This window comes from Poecilia reticulata, chromosome 4 (assembly GCF_904066995.2).
Source record: "Poecilia reticulata chromosome 4, P_reticulata-male-v2, whole genome shotgun sequence".
NCBI lineage: Eukaryota > Metazoa > Chordata > Actinopteri > Cyprinodontiformes > Poeciliidae > Poecilia > Poecilia reticulata.
In genome coordinates, this window is record NC_088833.1 from 12,692,554 (window position 1) to 12,714,274 (window position 21,721).

At 35.6% G+C, this 21,721-nt stretch overlaps 1 protein-coding gene across 3 annotated transcripts; it reads right to left on the reverse strand.

Annotated features, from left to right (window-relative positions):
* Window positions 1-392: 392 nt before the first annotated feature.
* Window positions 393-21,694, reverse strand: gipc3 (GIPC PDZ domain containing family, member 3). 3 transcript variants are annotated; one of them, XM_081606257.1, is made up of 7 exons: window positions 21,605-21,694; window positions 12,990-13,317; window positions 8,645-8,830; window positions 8,242-8,422; window positions 4,192-4,301; window positions 3,572-3,650; window positions 393-2,596 (listed from the first exon to the last, which is right to left on the reverse strand). In XM_081606257.1, exons 2-7 carry the CDS (start codon window positions 13,275-13,277, stop codon window positions 2,445-2,447), a joined length of 996 nt encoding a protein of 331 aa, XP_081462383.1. In that variant the 5' UTR covers window positions 13,278-13,317; window positions 21,605-21,694; the 3' UTR covers window positions 393-2,444. The 3 variants fall into 3 exon arrangements, with proteins under 3 accessions (XP_081462383.1, XP_081462381.1, XP_081462382.1); XM_081606255.1 differs by having other exon boundaries at window positions 466-2,596; window positions 3,572-3,653; XM_081606256.1 differs by lacking the exon at window positions 21,605-21,694 and having other exon boundaries at window positions 466-2,596; window positions 3,572-3,653; window positions 12,990-14,525.
* Window positions 21,695-21,721: the final 27 nt, after the last annotated feature.

Below are 21,721 nucleotides of genomic sequence, written 5' to 3' on the forward strand. Positions count from 1 at the left end.
AAGTGTAAAGAACTGTGTCTTTGAGATAAAAGTACTATTAGGGACACATTTGTAATGCTAGCAATTACATCACTACATGAGTATTAGCTTTTTACAAATAAGTTTGCACCAATGACTTTGACTAAAAACCTCAAATTCTAGATTTTGGCAAAATATTTGGATCTTTTTGAATCAATAATTGTATCAGAATTTTCATTCATCAGTTGCATTAAAAATATGTAAAAGAAATTTGATTCAGCTTAATGCCATGGCTGAAATAATAGCTTAGAATATAGTAATTAGACTTATAAACTCATAGAACAAACTGGGTAAAAAAAAAAGGTTGGTGGATTTAGTTCTTCTTTTTTCTTTTTGTTTTAATCAAGGATTGGATACAGTGAAAACATTTAAAAATGGCACCAATTTTCATTTTCAGATCTTAAAAATTTAACTATTTATTAATGTTACTATAAAATGAAATCTCCAAAGGTCAACCTTTATTACCGGAAAATGCATTACATGTAACTAGCATAAATAACATGACATAGTTCAAGGCCAATGTAATTTTTTTTTATCAACAAATACAATTTCTAAATAAACTGTAGATTCCTAAAAAGTCACAAAAGTACAGAGCAGGGGCTGCGAACGATTGGTCATTTTTAGTATTTTGCCATATAATTAAACTTCGAATAGCACTTTCACTGTTGCCAAGCTAAATAAATAAATAAAACAAAATGTAATGTTTATTGCTGTGAATGTACAATTTAGTTTGTGCAAATTAGTTTTTTTGTTGTTGACTATCAAATGCTTTTGCATCCATTTTTTACTTTAATAATTCTTTTGTTTGCCTCAAAAGAGGGCGAAGCTATGTCGGATAACAGAAACTAAACCTACAATATGCACAAATATGTTTTGTAAAAAAACAAAAAAAATACTAAATTCAGGTTAACTTTAAGACTTTAACATCTCAATGTTTGTGATGCTGTTTTTAATATTATTTAAAAGTTAACAAACTGCACCAATACTTGTCAAGTTAATAAATGTCTAATTGTGAGTCATCAAGGCATTTTAGTTAAATAGAGCTTTACTCTCCCAGGACTACAAGTACTTGTTCTGATGGTTCTATTTACTCTGAAAACTGACCAGTGACGTGAACCATGATACGGTATAATTAGTCTCTGCAACAAACAATAGCGGTATATTTGTATTCTGTGTTTAAAGCCTACATAAATAGGGAAATTCAAGAGACCATGTTAATCCATGTTCTTTTAATAGGAGTAGACATGAATGTTTACATTTTTCGGTCCATATACAATCAGTGCAAAAATCTTGTACATGCGCAGAAGATCAAATGGATACACAAACTCCTTTGATCTCCTCATTTTGTTACTGGAAGTAAAGGATTGAGTTCCTGTTTGGTTGATCGTGACGGATAATCTGTTTCACAGAGCAGGGTCATTTAGCTGGGAATTTTCCCATTGGTATTATATTTTTCTCAGACTGGCGACCTGTCCAGGGTGACCACGCCTCTCGCCCGGAACGTTAGCTGGAGATAGGCACCAGCAACCCTCCCGACCCCACTAAGTGACAAGGGTGTTAGAAAATGGATGGATGGTATTATATTTTTCCCATAAATTGGATTAATGTCTGAGCAGGTACTTTATTTTCAAGACCTTTTTAGTCACGTGCTACAGGCATGGTATACGTCCAAAGATGTTTAACATTTGTAGGAAGAAAATAATTTGTAAATAAATCATTCTTTGTGCAGCTCTTTTTTTTATTTTGCCAAGCACATAGGTACATGTGCTGAAAACAATCCAGCATCAGCAGAACCAGAACCACTCCTCAGACTGAAACCAGCCGTCTAACTAGCTACAAGAAACCAAGGACCTAACACTTTCCTCTCAGAATAGTTCAATTACAATTTGGGAAACGGAAAATGTGCAACCTTTCCTCATTGACTTTAAACACATCACTGCCTACCTTTGAAGCTACTCAAAAACATTTGTGTTTTGTTGTGCCCTGCAGGTTTCAACTGGGGGATTTTGGCTTACTGCTGTTTTTTAACTTCTTAGATTCCCAGGTTGTTTGTAGATGTCTACGATCTCATTTTAAGTGTTTTTATGATGGTCCATATGTGTTAGAGGGAGGGGCCTTAACCTTTTGTAAGCTCTGATCTTGATATAAACATAAAAATGTGAATGCACATGAAGTAGAGAGGAATTTCAAAGTACTTCTGAGTTTTCTGTGTTGCATTTATTTGAGTTACAGTGATGATCCTCTGGGGGCACATTCAAAAGCTCAAAGGAAGATTGTTGAATTTATGATGATCCTTGTGATTATGTTAGAAAGTGACAAAAAAAATCAGCCAAGGACGTGGGAAGCAATAATAAAATGACTATATTCTTTTTTGTGCAACTGGATTTACCGATAAACAGAGATAATACTCTCAACGGCATTAATATCTAAATTCTGCCATTTTTAACATCTCCAATGGCTCCCCAAACATCAAACAAAAACACATCAGGAAAAGCAAAATCTCCCAGAACAGAATCCAGAGCCTCAGCAAAGTCATCAGGGTTCTTCTTGTCCTTTCCTGCTTCCACTATGGTGGTGGCTGCAGAGAAAAGTTGTGAGAGGTTAAAGCTAACATCAAGTGTTGTATATATGGTTCACCAACTAAAGCACATTGACAATAAAACATACAGCTGAGTAATGAATCGTGGATTTTCACTGCAGGATTTTGTACAATGCAATGTATTTAAGAAGTGCAATGAAAACGTCTAATTTTGCTTTGTGCCCTTTGGATCAGTGACATCACAAGAGACACAAGAATTAAACATTTGTTTTCCACAGTAAACGAACAGTAAACGAACAAATGAACTCTGACTACAGAGTTCATTTGCAAATACATTACAATGTATGAAATTGTTTGACCAAACTCATGTAGCAAATACAATGCTACCTCAGAGAGAGAGAATGTATATAACCTTCTGATTTTGAAGATGTTAATGAATAAATCTCTGACATATTTTTTCTTGTGTGATTGCAACATTTAGCAATTGGAAATAATTTTCCTAATTCTAATTGACTTCAAACTAGAGATGTTCAGTCTGATTTAACTTTAACTTTAACAAGGAAAAAAAGTGATGTGTATATTTTTCTTGTATAACTTTCTTGTTTGTGCACTTTGATGACTGTTAGCTGGTGACCCAAACTATGAAGCTGTTTTACTGTTTGTACTTGAACTTGCAATGCTAATATGTCATGTCCTTTTTATTGCGTGAACAGCTTTTACAACATGTCAAATTCAAGGTTAAAAATGTGAAAACAATGTAAATGGACAAGAAAGTGCTAACATACTTTGGGGGAAAATAAAAAGTTGCATACAAATAAGTAGTGTATTTCTACCTCTATAAACAGCATCTTAAAAACTTGACAAAGCACATTACACTAAGCACACAAACCAGGATTTCTTGGTTTATGTTTTAATATCCATTCTGAGCTAGACCCTTTCCAAGGCTTTAAATGTCAACATGAGAATAAAGTTTACACAAATAGATATCAGGGTTTTTTTTCTGTTTAGTCTTACCCAGCTCCACGTCTCTGATCCCCATATAGCTCTCCAAGAGATCGTCCACTTTCCTTGTGGCCTGTTCTTCGAATTCACTCTGCTAGGGAAATATATGGAAAAATAAAGGCATCTGCTGAAATATGGTGACAAAGGTCTTAAGAAACTCCTATAAATTCTCCTGCCAAAACAGTTGAGGCCCAGAAAGGTTTTGCAGTTATGTTTGACTTTAAGTAATATAAATATGTCCATGTTTGTAGAGGACTGTACTTTATGTGTAGACATGCAGAGGCAGTGTTAAGAGTGCACAGTGAATGGTTGAATAAGCACATTGTTGAAAAAGACTGATGAAGCTTTTCAACCTTCATTAAAACAATTTGGACTACAATACACCTTAAGATTATGCCGAACCTCTGTACTTCTGTGATGCAAAATTGTTTCCAGTTTATGCTCCCTCAGGTCATTGCACTGTTGTTCTAATTTTCAGCATAAACAAGCACATTAACACAGAAAAAGTAAAGTAATAGATAAAAAAAATAAATCTGTGATTTATATGTCTATTTATACATATGTATTTAGTGCTTTCTGACCACTTCAGGAAGCCTCAGCAGTCATTGTCTGACAGTTCATGTGAAACTCACCACTTCCTGAACTGTAGCAGCCCCCTTAGACCGAAGCCGGAGAGTCTCTCTCCCGTTCACCAGCTTTCCCTCATTAGATTTTGGCGCTTTAGTTCTCATTCCAATCATGTCTGGTCACATAAACAGAGAGACTGTCATCAATAAAATCTGATTATTTCTGCTGTTTATGTTTACAAAATATTTTTTTCAGCACAATCATCCACTGAACTCTCTAACTTAGTCATCTTTTATCTAAAAGCATCAATTTGCGGTTTTTTTACCACAGAACTGGTGTAATAGTTGTTTTACCGTCTACTTTGGGCTCTGTTCTTATAATTTATGAAGAATACATTCTTGTGAGAGCAAAGCTGGACATCATCACACACACCTACTTCCATATTTGGATGTCCACAGTTTTTGAGATGTTCTCAAGAAGCGGTGAGACATTTCTCTTGGGAACGGTAAGGAGGTTTTTTACAGACAACGAAAAGTTTTCACACAGGGAAAAAAACGACCAAACAAAGGAGGCTTGAGCAGCATTCAGATGGCATGATGCCTGTATTTATTTGTGTTGTACATTATGAATTGCTTTCTTTTCCTTTTCTTGTGTCACTGCAATGTAATCTTTCATGTTTTTATCATATAAAACAACACTTTGTATTGTCTTGTTGCTGAAATGTGAAACAGAAAAAGTTTACTGTCAATTTTAAATAAATACAAACACAGCTGTTTCACTACTATTATATTGTTTAATGTTTGTAATGACTTGAGGTATTTATATATATTTGTTGATTATGGCATAGCAACAAATGAATTGGGTATAAATACTTTATACCATTTATTTCTAGCAGTGCAGATATGTTGAATAATGGTATCTTGTTTGTTGCTGTTTTTCTGCATTCATTTAAAATTATGTTCTCTCAAAATAGAGAATGTACCTCTGTCAGATTGTTCTAAAATTGAATTTTTTACTTTTAAATTTTTTACCCAAACAATTTCTGTTGTAGGTGTTGACCATTAATCTGGGGACAAAATTCACATGTGTGCTACATTTTTCTAATTAATTATCCTAAAAATGTTTCAAAACCATGTAGCAATAATTTACATTTTTTTAATTTTTAAAAATAATTTTAGCAAATGTTACACAATAAGTGGCATTTTTAAAATAGATTTAATTTCACACATATTGAGATGCTCAAGGCTTTCTTTTTGCAAATTATAATTATCCACTTATAGCTAAAGAAGAGACAGCATTTAAGATGAGAGTATTGAAAAAAAGCATTTTTTCATACCAAAGTGTGGACTTTTAGTATCAAATGTACGTTCAATATCGGCTTAAAGGTTGTTATTTTCAAAATGTACTTTTTGAAAATGTACTCATTGAAGCACTTATTCTAATTTATAGTCTTTACATTTTTTTTCTGTTCAGGTCAGAAAATGTATCAGTATATCTGTGACACAGAAGCACAAATAAACTCATTAGGTCAGCCGAGTTTAACTAATCAATGAGGCTACAAACAAATGCCGTGATTCAAAACAGGAATGTGGCCTTGTTTACTTCTCTGTATGTGGGAGAGTGGAGGTTTTGCACTTTCAGGGTTCTCCCAAGAAGCTTAGCTTTCCAACCGTTGCAATTTTCTGCTCTCCAAACAACTCTAAATAATCATACTCAAGCACCATACCAAAAAGAGTCTTCATGTAACATACAGGTATCAATATGCTTTTTGAGCTGCTTTTTGGAAAATTACTGGAGGTTGTAAAGTGACCAATGGCTTGTGGTGACAGCGCACATACAAACTAACAGAAGGTAAAGGCTAAAACCTGTATGTTAGTTTACAAGCAAGGACAAGAGTGGATAAGACAGTTCTGTAAATAGCTGTCACTCAGTCCTTCATCTCAATGTTACTTGTGGTCATTTGCTGTTCTTCTAATCCCTGGACAACTAAACATGATCAGTTCCCATAGATCATGCTTTTTTTAAAATCCCAGCTTTGTCCCATTTGTATAGAATCTAAACTCCTGGTCTACATTTTCTGAAAGAAAAATGAAAGTAAATTGCTTTAAAAAAATGTGTGTGTCATATGTCATATTCATGTCATGAATGCATGTCATTTGTTTTTATTTTCTGTTGAAGTGAGGACATTATGACGCCTGGACTTTTAGTCTGCTACTGTTTTTTTTTTCTTTTATTCAGCAGGGACACAGTCATTCCTGTTTTCCTTCCACAAGTAATTTCATGAACAATGAACTTGGTTGCAAACTGGAGTCTCACTTAACCAAGAGATTCAGATCAGTTTCAGGAAGTCAGACAGTAGACTGTGGATTTTCTTTCCTGTTTGATAAGAAACTGATTCAATGATAAAAGGAAACTTCTCAATACTTTGAATGTTTTGAACATGACAAAAACAAATTAAGCATTAATCTTCTGACAGAACGTTTCCTGCTTCGCATTAGTAAGCCAGTGTTTTTGTGGGGAGCAGAGGGTGGAGGCTGAAGGCAAACCACAATGAACTGACTGATAGCTACAGATAAACATCAAAGTGGCTATCATATTTTCTGGAGACATCTACATAACAACATTCTAAAACTGAGGACTATAAAATGTACATAAACATTTTAAAATGTCAATATTTTTGGAAACCAAAAATATAATTACCATAACTTATTTGAAATCTTTTTCAACGTACAATGCAAGAAAATTTCATCGGTTTTCTTGCTCTCAAAGGAGTGTTGCTTTCTTTGTAGGATTTTTTTTGACATCTGCTTAGTTTAAATTTTGGAATCAAAATGTTAATAAAGTTGCTGTTTAATACACACCTTGTTTATGAAAGTTTTTCATGCTTTCATAAACTAGCAGATAAAAGGCTGAAGAAATTAGACATGCTTCCAAACTGTATTCCACTGCAAGCAACATGATTTGGATCAAATATTTATTAGTTCCTGAAGGCTGACTTAGTAAACAAGTTCTAAAAATGAAGTACTTTGCATTCTATTTCTCTGTTTCACCATGTGTGTTTGTCCCAGTGACCAAACATTAATCTAAATAGTGAGAGACATGAAGCAAAAAGGAACATTGGAAGACTTCTTGTCCAAAAAGAAATCACATTTAACGACAGTACCAGTTAAGCTATCTAGCTTAGACTTGTAGTTTGGGAGGCAAACTACAAGTATGTGTAATAAAGAACTTAAAGGTTTAGTTTGAAATAAAATGTTTATCATTTTTTAACAGCATCAACAGAAGGCTGGAAGCACCAGTGCCCCTCAGTATCCTTAATTTGGATCTTGTCATTTTATTGTAAGAAAAAGCAGCTAAAACAAACACTACAAGTTGCTCGCTATATCTTAAGTGTCCTTAATCCAAGTTTTATTGTTCAGTAGTCTATGTCCCAAGTGTTTTATGTTTTTTTGTTTTTTTGCTTACTTATGACTTTCAGTGTGCATTGTTTTGGAAACTACCTGCAAGAAATAAATAGTATTTAACAGAGCAGAATTTACTTTTTAGTGTTTATGTTTCCACTGTCCAAATCTCTGTCATTTCACCTTAACATACCTCCAAGAATGTCACATTTATTTCAGATTAGGTTTGAGTAAAATCTCTTTAAACCTACAATAATATTGTCACCTGTTTTAGCTTTTATGTTGTGAGAATCTTTCATTAAATCACAATTAATTATTATTTCAATTTATGAAATGAGACAGAGGAGCATGAAATGTGGTACTTGTTTTTTTTTAAAACACATCATTTCAGATAATTTATAGTAACTGATGACAATGAGTTTCACAGATGAATATTTGGCAGACTGCCAGTAACCAGTTCTCTTCCTACTTGGCTGATGAACATCAGGAAGTATGTTAATCAGCCAGGTTCCCAGCACCTAAACCCATGTTGACATTCTTTTTCTCATTCAGTCCAAGCTAAATTTAACCTCAGAAAGAATTTTGTATGTAAGATAAACATTTTGAGATGTTTGATGGGGCTTAATAGCGACGCACACAATACACCACTGTCAATACAATTATGAGTCATTTTAGGCTTATGTTTATCTTATTAATTAGAGTTTCTTTACTCACCAAAGGCTTTCTTGGGCTCCACAAGGCGAAGAGTGAAAGGGAGGCCTCTTGGTTGCTCCTTTAGCATCTTGGCGACTTCATAGTGTCGACATCCTACGATGCTCTGGTCATTAATGGCTTCAATGTGGTCACCGACACAAACAGCCTTCAGTCGGTCAATGGTGCTTCCCTCTTTTATTCTCTAGAGAAAAAAAGAAATGGTTACAATTGTAGGTCCAAGGGAAAGTTTTTATATGCATCATTCAGAAAATGGGAACAAAATAACTATCTTTGTTTGCAAATACTTTAACTATACTGAAAGATTGGACCTTTAGTCCAACCTTTTAGTACAGTGTTTCCTAATGACTTTAGCAAACATCCATTAGGAAACACAAGTTTTTTATTTATTTTTCCTCTCATTCACCTTGATAAAAGCATATCCAGCTCCATTGTCTGTGATAGTGAGACCTAAAGCATCCTCGGTCTTTGTCACCTCCACTTCTTTTGTCTCCCCTCTGACATGAGCAAAGATGAAGTCCTCCAGTCCAATTTGTCCTCCCAGAAGTTTCTGCATGTCCACTTTATGAGAGTTTAAGGTACAGAAAAGGATCTGAGGGCAGGATATGAAGAAAACAAATGCTTTTGGAGGTTCCCTGAATTCAGCATAAAATTTCATAAAACTGTATTTTCTTATATATTCCACATCACTGCATACTGCGCTTGCATTACCAAGCATGTTTATTTTCATATTTTAAAAATACAAAACGCCTTGATCAACACAGATGGGCTCATCTCTGATGGCATCTACTTTGCATGAGACTGGAAGGTGTTCCAATTTTACAACCAAAGCAGTAAAATTTTACAACTCTGGATTTTTTTTGAAGTGCAGTATAGATATTAAACAGCAGAGAGCAGCAGCGAGACGTGATTTGAACTAAAAGGATTTTTACTATCACAAGGTTAGTACAATAAATAAAACATCCATCCATTTTCTTTCACCCTTGTCCCTCAGTGGGGTTGGGAGGGTTGCTGGTGCCCATCTCCAGCTAATGTTCCGGGTGAGAGGTGGGGTACATCCTGGACAGGTTGCCAGTCTGTTGCAGGGCAACACAGAGATACACAGGACAAACAACCATGCACACACACTCTCACACCTAGGGACAATTTAGAGAGGCCAATTAACCTGACAGTCATGTTTTTGGACTGTGGGAGGAAGCTGGAGTACCTGGAGAAAACCCATGCATGCACAGGGAGAACATGCAAACTCCATGCAGAAAGACCCCAGGCTTGGAATTGAACCCAGAACCTTCTTGCTGCAAGGCAACAGCTCTACCAACTGCGCCACTGTGCAGCCCCATAAATAAAACATGTTTCTGGAAATAAAAGCAAATATTCGTCATTAATTAAAAATAAATAAATGAAAAAGCAGCTTAATTACACCTAATTCTAATCAAGGCATAATCATACCAGCTATTGTTGTATATTTAATAAAATAGAATATTATTCGATTAACTTATTTCAAGAATTAATCGGATGAAAACCCAAAATGTGTTTACGCAGAAAGAAACGGATTTTTAAGCCCATTCAAATACAATGGTAGTTCAGAAATAGTATACTTTTGCCGCCATGTCATGGTCTTAAACAGTCATGTGACAGATTGCAACATGATTGACCAGCAGCCACTGATATCTTCAGGGCCTGTTTTGGCCTTGTCAATTCATGCAAAAGGAACCTCAAATCAAGTATTATTTGCAAATTTCTGACTTAAAAATTATTTTATTGCTAATGTCAGTTTTTTTAGTAACATATTAAAAAGATCACAGTTCATAACATCCATCCATCCATCCATCCATTTTCTTACACCCTTGTCCCTCAGTGGGGTCAGGAGGGGTGCTGGTGCCTATCTCCAGCTAGCGTCAGTTCATAACAGTGCTTTATAATATTAAACAGGAATGCAGTGAAGACTAAACCTAGATAAGATACGCATATTAAAATTAAAAATGATAACATTTTATCTTATTTTACATTCTATTTTAAATAAATGTCATTCTCTAAAAATATGTAAGTTTTAGATTTTTTTAAAGTGAATTATCTAAATAAACTTTTGATTATATTGTAATTTATTGTTCAGTTATGTGTAAATCTGGCAATGATGTGAATAGAATCTGAATCAATAAACTTTGCACAGTTGATCTCATAACTTGTTGTATTTTCATACCAGGATTTAACTCTTTTAAAGACGTGTGTCCCCTTACTCATATTTTCCTATTTTAGAACAAACAAACAAGAATTACATCAGATTTCAACTTCAAGGTCAAGTTTTGTTCGAAAGTCCATAAAGAAAATTCGAGATAATTGAACAAAGTGTTATCTTGCAGTTGCTGATCAAAAGATTTTTCTCTGCATGCAAGACTGTGGGTTGGAGTTCAAGGTTGTCAGTCCAATCAGGCTCTACAGTAATTGATGTTGCTCTTAAGTCCATTGGGGGGATCAAGGAAATGGATGTATTTTATAGAATCAAATAGATTGCCATAAATCTACGATGGAGTCTTGAATCTAGAAGTCCGCATATGATTCTATAAGTCCTGCAGAAATATTGTTTGTTACCATCCCTATTATAACAACTTGTTGTTATAAAAACAAAATTAAGTTAATATACATGTTTAAAAAAATGTATCAAGCAAAATGATAACAACTGTGGGTTATTATTGGCTGATACATAATGTCAAATTATTAGGTTTAAGAGTTTACTCAAATTTGTTTCATATAACAACACGGTTTCTAGGTTTGACATTTTTATTTTAGTTTCATTTCCATTTTGCTCTATATTGGTTGCACTTTCCACAGTAAAGCAAAGTAAACATCACCAATATAGAAGCAGGGACTGTTGTTGACTGTCTCACAAGAAGAACTGTTATCTTTTATACCCATTACAATATAAGATAGCAGAGCCTTCATGATGGCCTTCTAAACTGATAAGTATTCAATAAAAGGACAGTCTTGCTTAGAAAGAATTTTATTACTGACTGTGTGAATGTGACTTATGCACGAATTCAGAAACAATGCTAACTATTGGTTTTATGTAGAATCAATGTTGCCTTGCATTGCTGGTCATGTTGATTTTTTTAGCAAAGCATTTTCAGCGGCCAAAATATTTCTTAGAACATTGCTTATAATATTGTCTCAGACTGATTCTTTGGTGTTCTTGCGGCTGCTGTATCACTACTACTTTATTGCAGTATATAAAAAGCTATTATATTCATGCGGATGTTTATAATTTTGAACCAGGCTGACCTTAATATTGAAGGTAAAGAGCAATCCTGTCTCAAGGACCCTCGTCAGCCGACACCACACGTGCAGTGACTTGCAAATACATCTGTTGCTATAAGCTGTTTCACATGTTGTCATGCTATAACAACACAATTAAATCCGGCAACAACAGGCGCTTAAATTCCGTAACAAAAGTATGTTTTTATCTTTTTTAATCTTTTTTTTTTCAAAAATCTCTTTCTCTTTCTTACTGTTTATTCAATGTCACATGCTGTTTTTATTTATTTATTTATTATTGTTTTATTATGTAAAGCACCTTGAAATGCCTTGCTGCTGAAATGTGCTATACAAATAAAATTTGATTGATGATTGATTCATTAAATGAAAAGCATTGGGATACATAACACAACATAATGTTACACTACTTTTTGATTGTCTTTGACTGTATTTGACCAGCTTTGGACATGTACCTTTGTTGTTTCATTGTCTTTGTAAAATGGGTAAAACTAGTCAGATTGTATGGAACAAGAACATTAATTCAAGCCTTGCTTCAAATGATCAGTTCTATTTAACTATTAAGTTTTACTGGGCAATTCCCAACCCACGATTTATCTAAACTATTAAATTGTATCTCTGACTGTATCGTTAGGGTTGTTGTCTTGCAGAAAGCTGAACCTCTGGCCCAGTCTTAAGTGTGTTTGCATTATCTACCAGGTTTTCTTTCAGAAATTCAATGTGCTTAGATCAATGTTTAGGACATTTTCTACAGCTAAGAGAGAGTGTTCAAGATGTTGTGCAGTGTTGATTTTGTGCCACACATAGGCCAGTATTTTCTTACATGTCTGCTTACAGCTGTTCCATAAAGGTTAGGGTTTTGGAGTGGACAGTGCCTGAAATAGGGGTCTCTGTAGCTCCGTTAGAGTCACCACAGGCCTTTTATTGAATAAACAGCCTCTGAGGCCACCTCAGAAAAGTTTTATTTATGCTAAGGTTAAATTGCAAATAGTGAAAAAGTTTAAGGAATGAAGGCATTTTGTGCAGATTCAGAGATGTGTTTGAGCTTCTGATGAAGGCCATAAGCTAAATCATGTTGGTCTGGAAATAAAGTTGTTTCTTACTACACGTCTTGCTAGAGTCTTCATCTCACTTGTATTTAATCAGTTAACATCATTTTCCAAGGTATAATTCATATGAGTCATGACCTGGTTATGTTTTAGTTTGAAGTCCGAAATGTATATTCCTGACATACGTAAATGAGTGTTCTGAGTGTTCACTGATTAAATACACTTTATCTAGTTTGTTTCCACTATTGAACCTTGGCAGCTCATATTAGTACAAAGTCTGGTTCTGGAGAGTGGAAATGATCAATAAAACTTTATCATAGGAAAAAAAAGCCCTAGAATGGAAACCTAACACCGTTTTACAACTGGCCAGACAGAGCAGAAATGCAAGACAGCAATCAGATAACTATGAAATTTCTTCCAGTTTAATCATTTTACCTCTGACGGAGAGATGTTGAACACCTCTGCTATCTTGGCATACAGTTCCTTGACATTGGTGAATCCATGAATGCGCCCTGTTGGGCTCCCATGAGCCAGCTGGGTGTGGAAGATGAGCCTGGGTCTCGGGTACTCTGGTGGCCCTGCTGATGGCGGTGATGGGGGAGGAAGCGGAGGAGCTGTGGGCTCAATGCATCCCTGATTCTGGCAAGGGGCCTTGTGGTCCTTCATGGCCTCATCCCCCAATGCCTTGGAGTCCTGCGGGCTCATAACCTCCCCGTTCTGCATCGGTCCCAGCTTGGGTTTGATCCACCCTGCTGGTTAGCAGCTATGATAAAAAAGAAAAAAACTGTGCTTACCTACTCTTAGTTGCCCAAACACCACAATCAACCAACCACCCAAGGCAATGGTGGTGAGGAAAGCAGATAAATAAGTGATGAGAGTAACCTGGTAACATTATATGAAAGAGGACAGCCAGACCCTGCCTGGGAGAAACCCAACACCCTCTGAATTTAGGGTTGTCTGTTACACTTGAGCCCATTTGAGCTCACACACAGAAAACAACAATAAAAGACACCAAATAAAATCTTCTTCAAGGAATAACCTTTGACCTTCCATGTATTAAAAGCTGCAAAACATGCCACTGACATGACCCTTCTTCACATATAATCTGAAGTATGAAAATGTCTATGTATGAGTAAAATGACTCCCACACAGGCCAGCAAAGACAATGCCCCAGTGTTCCTGGTAAGATGATATCTGGGTAGGCAGTGAGGTGTTCCTGCCCACTGGCCTAACTGAATGAAAGAGGTTGTTGCCAGGGCGAATTCTTGGTGATGTGCTGACCTTTATGACCTGGCCCACAGAAACAAAACAAGTGAGTAAGACAAATGTTTCTCATCTATTACCATTTTAAGCCATCAGGGTTTGATAGTTTAAAATTCCCCTGTCAAGGGAATTTCCACTTTCAGTGGAAAAACAACTGATCCTAGTTTTCTATCTAAAGCTGTCATGAAAAGTCACAACAGTCATGTTTTGCTTCTTGTTTCACTCTTTCATGGTGATCTTCTGCCCTTAACGTCATATTTTACCCTCTCATGTGATGCAGAACCACTCTAAATTGGGAGATTTTCCTGTGAGGACAACAATTTTTCTGCCTCTCGAATCTGGAAATTCCACAAAAATTCCAGATTTCCTTGTCAGCTGAGAATGCCACTTGCATTATTTCAAACTCAGATCCCCTCATGTACACATACAGAGAAATGACACGTTTTCTGTTTGATAAGTGTATTTACTAAGTGATAATACCTTGTGTAGATTGTTGTTTAGTAGTTTTTTTGTTAAATTATTTCATTTTATTCATTATAAATTAGTGAGTAAAATGCAGTATCATGAAATGAGTCTGCGTACTGAACTGAAACAACAGTGGTATTGCAGAAATATGCCCTTAAACAAACTGAATTTCTCCTTTCCAACTTGCATCATAAGCATGTTAATGCACCTGTGATATAAAGTTTACAGCTGCAGTTGGAAGTGCGTCACAGCCTTGGTTTTCCAGGCCAAGGAGTTGCCCATCCACCAAGGCCCTACAACTATTACAAAGGTCATCAAAGGATGTTTGTAAGATGTGAAGCTGGTAGCAAAGCAGCCTTTATTTTATTTGCTTGTAATCAGATGGTCTGATAATATAAAAAATAATAATAATAATTTATAGTATTTACGCACATTTTAAGTGTATTCTTTTTCAAAACAGAGAATCATCATCATCAAGATACCAGTGGAAACATAAAAAAGCTGTTCATGAATTTAAAGTAAGAATCTCATTGCTATAATGCCTTTGAAGATTAGTTTTATTCTTACAAAGCATAGACATAATTAGTGGCTTTTCCTAACACCTTAAAACCTGTAAGTTGCATCAAGGTGTCACTGTTTTCAAAAGGTTTCCTTTTTTTATAGTCAGTGAAAAATATCCACAGGTCTTATTTGATTAAAAACTTGAAGTATATATTGTTGTTTTAAAAATGTAAGCAACAAAAGTAAACTAAAGCTGCTCAGTGCTATCTGTTTTAAACAGAAATGAATCGACAATGGTTGGTAAAAGTATCTTATGTTTGAAAAGGTACACATCAAACATTTCCTCTTTTTAAACGGTCTGCTCATTGGCTCTAGAGAGGCTGCTTTGTTATGTTTTAGTCTTTTAGCAAATATTAACAAGATAAAGTCAGGTCTAACAACTTAGTCTGCAAATATTAGCGAAAAGTGTAGTCTTACAGGACATAACTGCGATGACTTTGCAAGTCCTGCAGAAAGCAGAAGGTATTTTGAAGTCTGACAACTTATTGCTGGTATTAGTTTTGCTAATTATTAGTATTCTTCACTTTCAGATCACAGCTGGTTAAGATAAGTATGTGCTGCAATAAGATTCACTCCTGAAAGTTGAGTAATAGAACGGAATGGAAATGTCTCACAAATATGTATCGCAGTGAGGAAATTCTGGTATAACAGCAGCTTTGGTAAAAAAAATAAAAATAATAATAAATAAATAAAAACAAGCAATAAATAAACAAAATTAAGAATAATATATGGTTATTCACACAGTATAAAATTAGCAAGATTATTACTTAAGCATACTGTGCAGTAGTCAATAAAATTCCTATCCAAGGAAAGCGCAACTGACCAAGATATTTTTTTAAGTATGCATATAAAATGTGCAAGCATATTTGTGCAAGAGACTATTGACAATATGAAAACTAAAACCTGTGCAAACACCAGAGATGTGCATGTAACAGTAGGAATGTCTTTTAAGATGAGCAAAACTGTGCAAATAACATCCAGGATTTAAACACGTATTGAGATTATTGGGAGCAGTGATGATTATAAAGTCTTAACAGCTGCTGGGAGGAAGGATATAAAGTGGTGCATTTTGGATGCTACATTCTGTCACTGAAGGAGCTCTCCAGTTCAGAGACAGTGTCATTACGCATAAGACATAAGACTTTTATTCGTCATTATGTTTCTAGAACATAGCGAAATTGGACAGCTACCCTCATAAATAAATAAATAAATAAATAAATAAATAAATAAATAAAGACCCACTATAGTAGTATCATCTGCCAACTTTAGAACTCTTAGATGAGTGGATGGGTATACATTCGTGGGTGAACAGACTAAAAAGAACCAGACTAAGCACACAGCCCTGTGGTGTGCCTGTATTGAGGACCACTGTTGGCTTTCCCACCCCACATTGTTTATCAGTGATGTTATTTTAGCCAGAGTTCTTCTGTCTCCCGCCACCTATACTGGAAACAGCTGTGCAACCAAAGTGCTGGCCGTCCTGATGAGCTCATCTAATCGTTTCCTCTCAGCTGATAAGCTGAGGGGAAACAGTTAGGAAACTGCTGCATGCATTGAGTAATAAGCAGTAAAACGATATGGTCTTTCGTTTAAATGTGATCACCATACAATTATCTAATAAAACTTTAAAAAGTACAATATTAGTTTGACCTTTCCTGGATTTTTTTCCAGTTATCAATGTGTCACGTCAACAACACTGATATCATTAGAATGGTAGCTTCTGTGGAAATTCAGGTAAAGATTATCTTTATCAAGATGTTTTATAAAGCCCACCCTCTTGATGACTGACAGAAGATCTTCAAAAATATGAATAATCAAATGCTATTAAACCGACTGACACATATGAGGGTGGGAATTTGTGTTATGGATCCAAGGGAGGTTGTCTGTTTTGCCCAATTTATAATCTATCCATCACACTGATGACTTAGCATGGAAAAGCCAACTGACTCCTACGCTGAATCCACGCAGCCCTATTACACACTTCCTCGAGAACTGTGATTTCCTTTTCTGTATGTGCCTTATCTCGTGGCAGTGGGGACGGCAGGGAAAACCGTCATCTGCCTATGTGAGCCAGATTGCGTGAGGGTGGTGTGTATGCTTTGTCATGAGGCTAGACACTGCCTCTTCTGTTCCTGGTAGTGCCCGAGATGTCTGAGAGGAAGCTAAAAGAAGCTTTCATTGCTAATATTTGCTCAACTTTTGTTAAACCTCTATTTGATAAATATCTTTTATGTGTTCAAGGTCTTGTCCGGGTGGGCTGAAATACACTACACAAAGTTGTGTTTTAATTAGGGTTGGCACCTTTCAGAAATAAAAATAGGGGACCAGTCCCTATTTGGGTAAAGCGGAGGGGCGGGGGGGTTACAGATGAGTGTCCTTCGAAATGATTCTTGAAATTCTTTACCCACTCTTTGAAAAATATTTAAGATTAGCCAGTTTGGATGGCAAGCATAGGTGAACATCAGTTTTCAAGATTCTTATTTGGATGTAGGTCTTGGCTGTAGCCATTGTATTATATGAACATGCTTTGATCTAAACCGTTCCACTTCAGTTTTGTATGGGTTATCATCCAATGCTTACTGCTTCTCAGCCTCTGGTCTTGTCAAGTATCAGAACCGGTTGTCTCCAGGTACTGCCTGTATTCAGTTTCACCTATCTTCACATTAACTGTGACCGTCTTCCCTGTTCCTCCTGTAGTAAATAATACTACCACAGCCATGACTCACTATGAGAATGCTAACTTCACCAGCATTGTGGATTGTCAAATTTTGCAACACATTGCATATTGCATGTAAGCCAAAGAATTTCAACATTGGCATTATCTGACCAAAGCAGACTCATCCACATCACTTCTGTGTTCAAGTTTGTGAAGTTCAGAGTGTGATAGCTTTTGCAAGTTACTACATTTTCAAGCCTCACACTTTGTGAGTTTTGCTTTTATTGGAACCGCTTGTCACACCTTCAAGGTAGAGAGGTTAAGGTTCAGGGTCAACTCCTGAAAACTCTTAGACAACTCCCTCAAGGTTATTTTTATTAGTTACTGTCAGCAAGCTTCAACTGCAATATAGGTGTAAAGTCAGTTGACAAAATGCACCTACAAAGTATAATATTTGAACAGTGAACACTTCTCAAGCACACTCACATTATGATTACAGTTTAATTCAACTGACAGCTAAATGTCAAATATCAATTGACTAGTAAAAACATGAAAAAAAATTGGACTACTACTACTACTACTACTACTACTACTACTAATAATAATAATAATAATAATAATAATAATAATAATAATAATAATAATAATAATAATAACAACAATAATAATAATAATAATATTATTATTATTATTATTATTATATAGTTGTTATATTATGTATATTCATAGACGAAATTTGAAAAATGATATTAAAGTTTAACAAGTATTGAGACTTAATGAATAGTAAGTACCAGATTGCAGTGCCCCACCCGATGGGGTATATGCCACGGACTTCCGTTTTAGCACTTCTGCATTTTTATGCCACATAGAATGGTTCCGGTGCACAGTGGCTCCTCAGTCCTGCAGGACTATTAATGATGCCTATAGAATTATTCAGACGTCCTGAAACGCTCCAGCAACAACAAAGGATTTAAGCTGGATGTGTCAAATCTTCACAATAACTTCGAAGGTAAGTTAATAAATCGTTTGTATTCATCACAATGCCTCATATGTCTGACGTAGCTAACAGGGACAAGCTTACAAAGGTGCTGTGTAAATGTTAAGTGTTTTGATTATCTGTGCATTGTGCAATCTACATATCTATGCTTTATAGATAGCTAAAGATGTATATCTATATAAACATATATAGATCTGTCTATATTGTGCCCAAACTATCAGTCGAAGCTGAAGTTAGCTTCCAAAGTTAGCTAATTCGGAAAATAGCTAAAGGGTGATTACATTTAATTTTTCACTATCTTGAGCTTTTTTAATGTGTTTACTTTAAAAACTACACCTAGACATTTCAAACCTAACTACATTTGTGAAACCTTCTAATTAATTTGTAAAATTTGTAAAATGTCAATAGATTCCAGAACACATTAGATCTGAATTATTAATTTGGCATTATTATTTTAACTTTCCGTTTTCTTTCTTTTTTTAATCTTTATTATAGTTGGAGTTGGACAGGAGTTCTGTTTGGTGGCTTCCTGGAGGGAGAGATTGGCTGAGCTATTGTTGTCAACAACCTTTCTCCTGCTATTAACGTTTTTGCTTTTCTTTATATAAAGTATTTCTATCAGTTGCTCTTTTTCTGTTTTGTATGCTGTATTTGTTTATACAGTCTTTTTTTATTTTTACCTTAATGCTTACCTGGTCAGTTGAGGTGGAAATGTACATCCTCCTGATTACTGACAAAATGTCAGAACCACATGGACTGAGCCGGTTACATCAGATCAATCTGAATCTTCATTTCTCAAAATTATTTATTGTAATTTTAAGACATTGTTATAAAATTTCATCTTTATTCTGCTGTAACTATGACTGCATTCTTGCAATTAAAATTGCTTGTATCCTGACCGCAATGCTCCCTTATACAAATCACAGAACAGATGATTGAAATAAAGGCATTTTTTGAAAGTATTTTCTGTGATTTTATTATCGAAATTGAGGACGGGAGGAATCGATTAAAATCAAATCTGGTATGAAAAAAAATCTTGTATCATCCAGCCTTATTCAGCATATTAAATTATATGACTAACAACATATTACTTAATATTCCCATTTCTTTGCTGGTATAACCTAAATGTGTTGCATTTTAACATCTCACTTGAATTCCTGATCTACATGCAAATACTTGATATAACGTAAACACAGAGAAAAGGGGAAAAAGTTTGTGAAATGTAGAGAATTAAAAATGAGATACAAATTTTATTGTAGGTACAAACAGGATAGCAAAATGAACTATAATATACTTCCTAGCAGCTAATCAGACATCAGACTTGTTTGCCTTTACTGGTGATGAAAACTCGTCACTCTGGAGGAGAGGAAGCCCGGCTCAGCCCCGTCCAGGATGACTGCAGTGTCAGGGTAGCCAACAAAGTCTGCAGGTAGATTTTTGCGTATCTAGTGCTCCGGTTTCAAGATCATAGTTTAACCAAGTACTGTAAATAAAGTCAAGTACTGTAAATAAAAAGTTAGTCCACGTTGTGACGATCCGGCAGACCGTGTACTGATGGATGCCGTCAGCTGGTCCAGGTGCTTGGATCCAGTGGAAAGATAATTAGCACAGAGGCTCAATCATGGCTCAGAAAAACATCACGAAGTGTTACGATGCAAACCTGAAAAATTAAAAAGAAAAAAAACTAATAAGTGTCCATATTTAGCTGCACAATGTAATCAAAACTAATAAATCCTCAACTCTTTTTGAGAGTTTTGCTTGAAAATAAATTGACAATATCTCAGGAAATTAAATGTGTAAGTGAAATAGTTCTGGTATCACAAAGAAACTGCAAAAAACTGTTTCAGAGTTGTAACAACACTGAAGTTACTGAGTAAGAGTGAACTAAAATACTACTTAGAAAATGCATGTTAAAATCTGAATACTCCTTTGAAAGTGTGCAGCTGAAATTAATTTAAACTACTAGCAGGCAAAGCACAGTGTTCACCTAATACCTGAACCAACAGTAATACAAAAAAAAAAGATGCATATAAGAGGCAGTAGTTTATAAAAGTCGAGGCAAACCTAAATTTACCATTTTAAAAACAAAATGCAGTCATAACCTCATTTTCTAAGCAGAATCTCAGAGGGGAAAAAAAGAGAAATTACTTTGTGTAACGCAAGAACAAATTATAACAGCCAAGTTGAAAAATTCACTCTAACGTGGATTATAATTATGAAACAGCAAAGGTAGATGTCATATTTTCGGGATTCGGGAAATACGTGATTTGTACCATTTGTTCTGTGGGTTTTTATGTGGGTCGGTGCCACTTAAACGGCTGTAAAGCGAAGGTTTTGGACCAAGCGTTGCTGCCCTCGGCTGTTCTTAAATTACCGTGCTCGGTATCGCTTCGACTGCATGTTAAATGTATTTTATATAATTGTCACATAAAAAAAAGCTAAGGAGTTGCCTAAAAATAATTTCATACTCCGTATAACGCAAATGCAAACATCAACACAGTATTGACTCACCTTGTGCCGAATCGCTGCCTCTGTTCTCTGCTTGTTCCCGTTGCAGTGGATTTCCTCTTGCATTATTTGCCTCCAACAAATTATTCCAGTGAACGAAGCAGTACAGCTCCCTTTTAACCTCCGTCTTCCCATATCTGACGCTGGATCTTCAATATCCTCAAGCTTTGAAATAGCAGGCAGCTACAAACCGGGTGTTAGCTGTAGTGGCTAAGTCTTGGCTACAGTCCGCTGTTGCCTTGATATCAGCAGAAAAATGAAAAAAACTAAGCACTGGCTAATTACTGGACACAACGGCACACCACAAAACTCGATTGTTGTACCAGTAGCTCACAGATATTTTAAGTTTTGCGTCTTTTTCATGGTACAGATCTTGCAGCTTTGGGTAAAAACAATAGGAGCAAGCAGGACCCGGAACCAATCTATGTGGCATAAATTCAAACGGAAATACGTCACCACCTCTAGTGGCATATACCCCATTCTTTGCCAGGGTTAATTGTGATATGATAACAATGTATTTTAAACAGGATTGACACAATCTCTTTCTGGAGAGGAAGAGATTCTTTTTTTCTTAAAATATACTGAATGAAGCTACCTCACCTGTAATAATATCAGGCCCGGCTGCTCTTTTTTTTCTACATCTCTAGACAGTTAGACGTGGACAGCCCAGCATTACCATATAAGGCAATGGGCGGTCTGAGAGAACCCAGCCTCTTC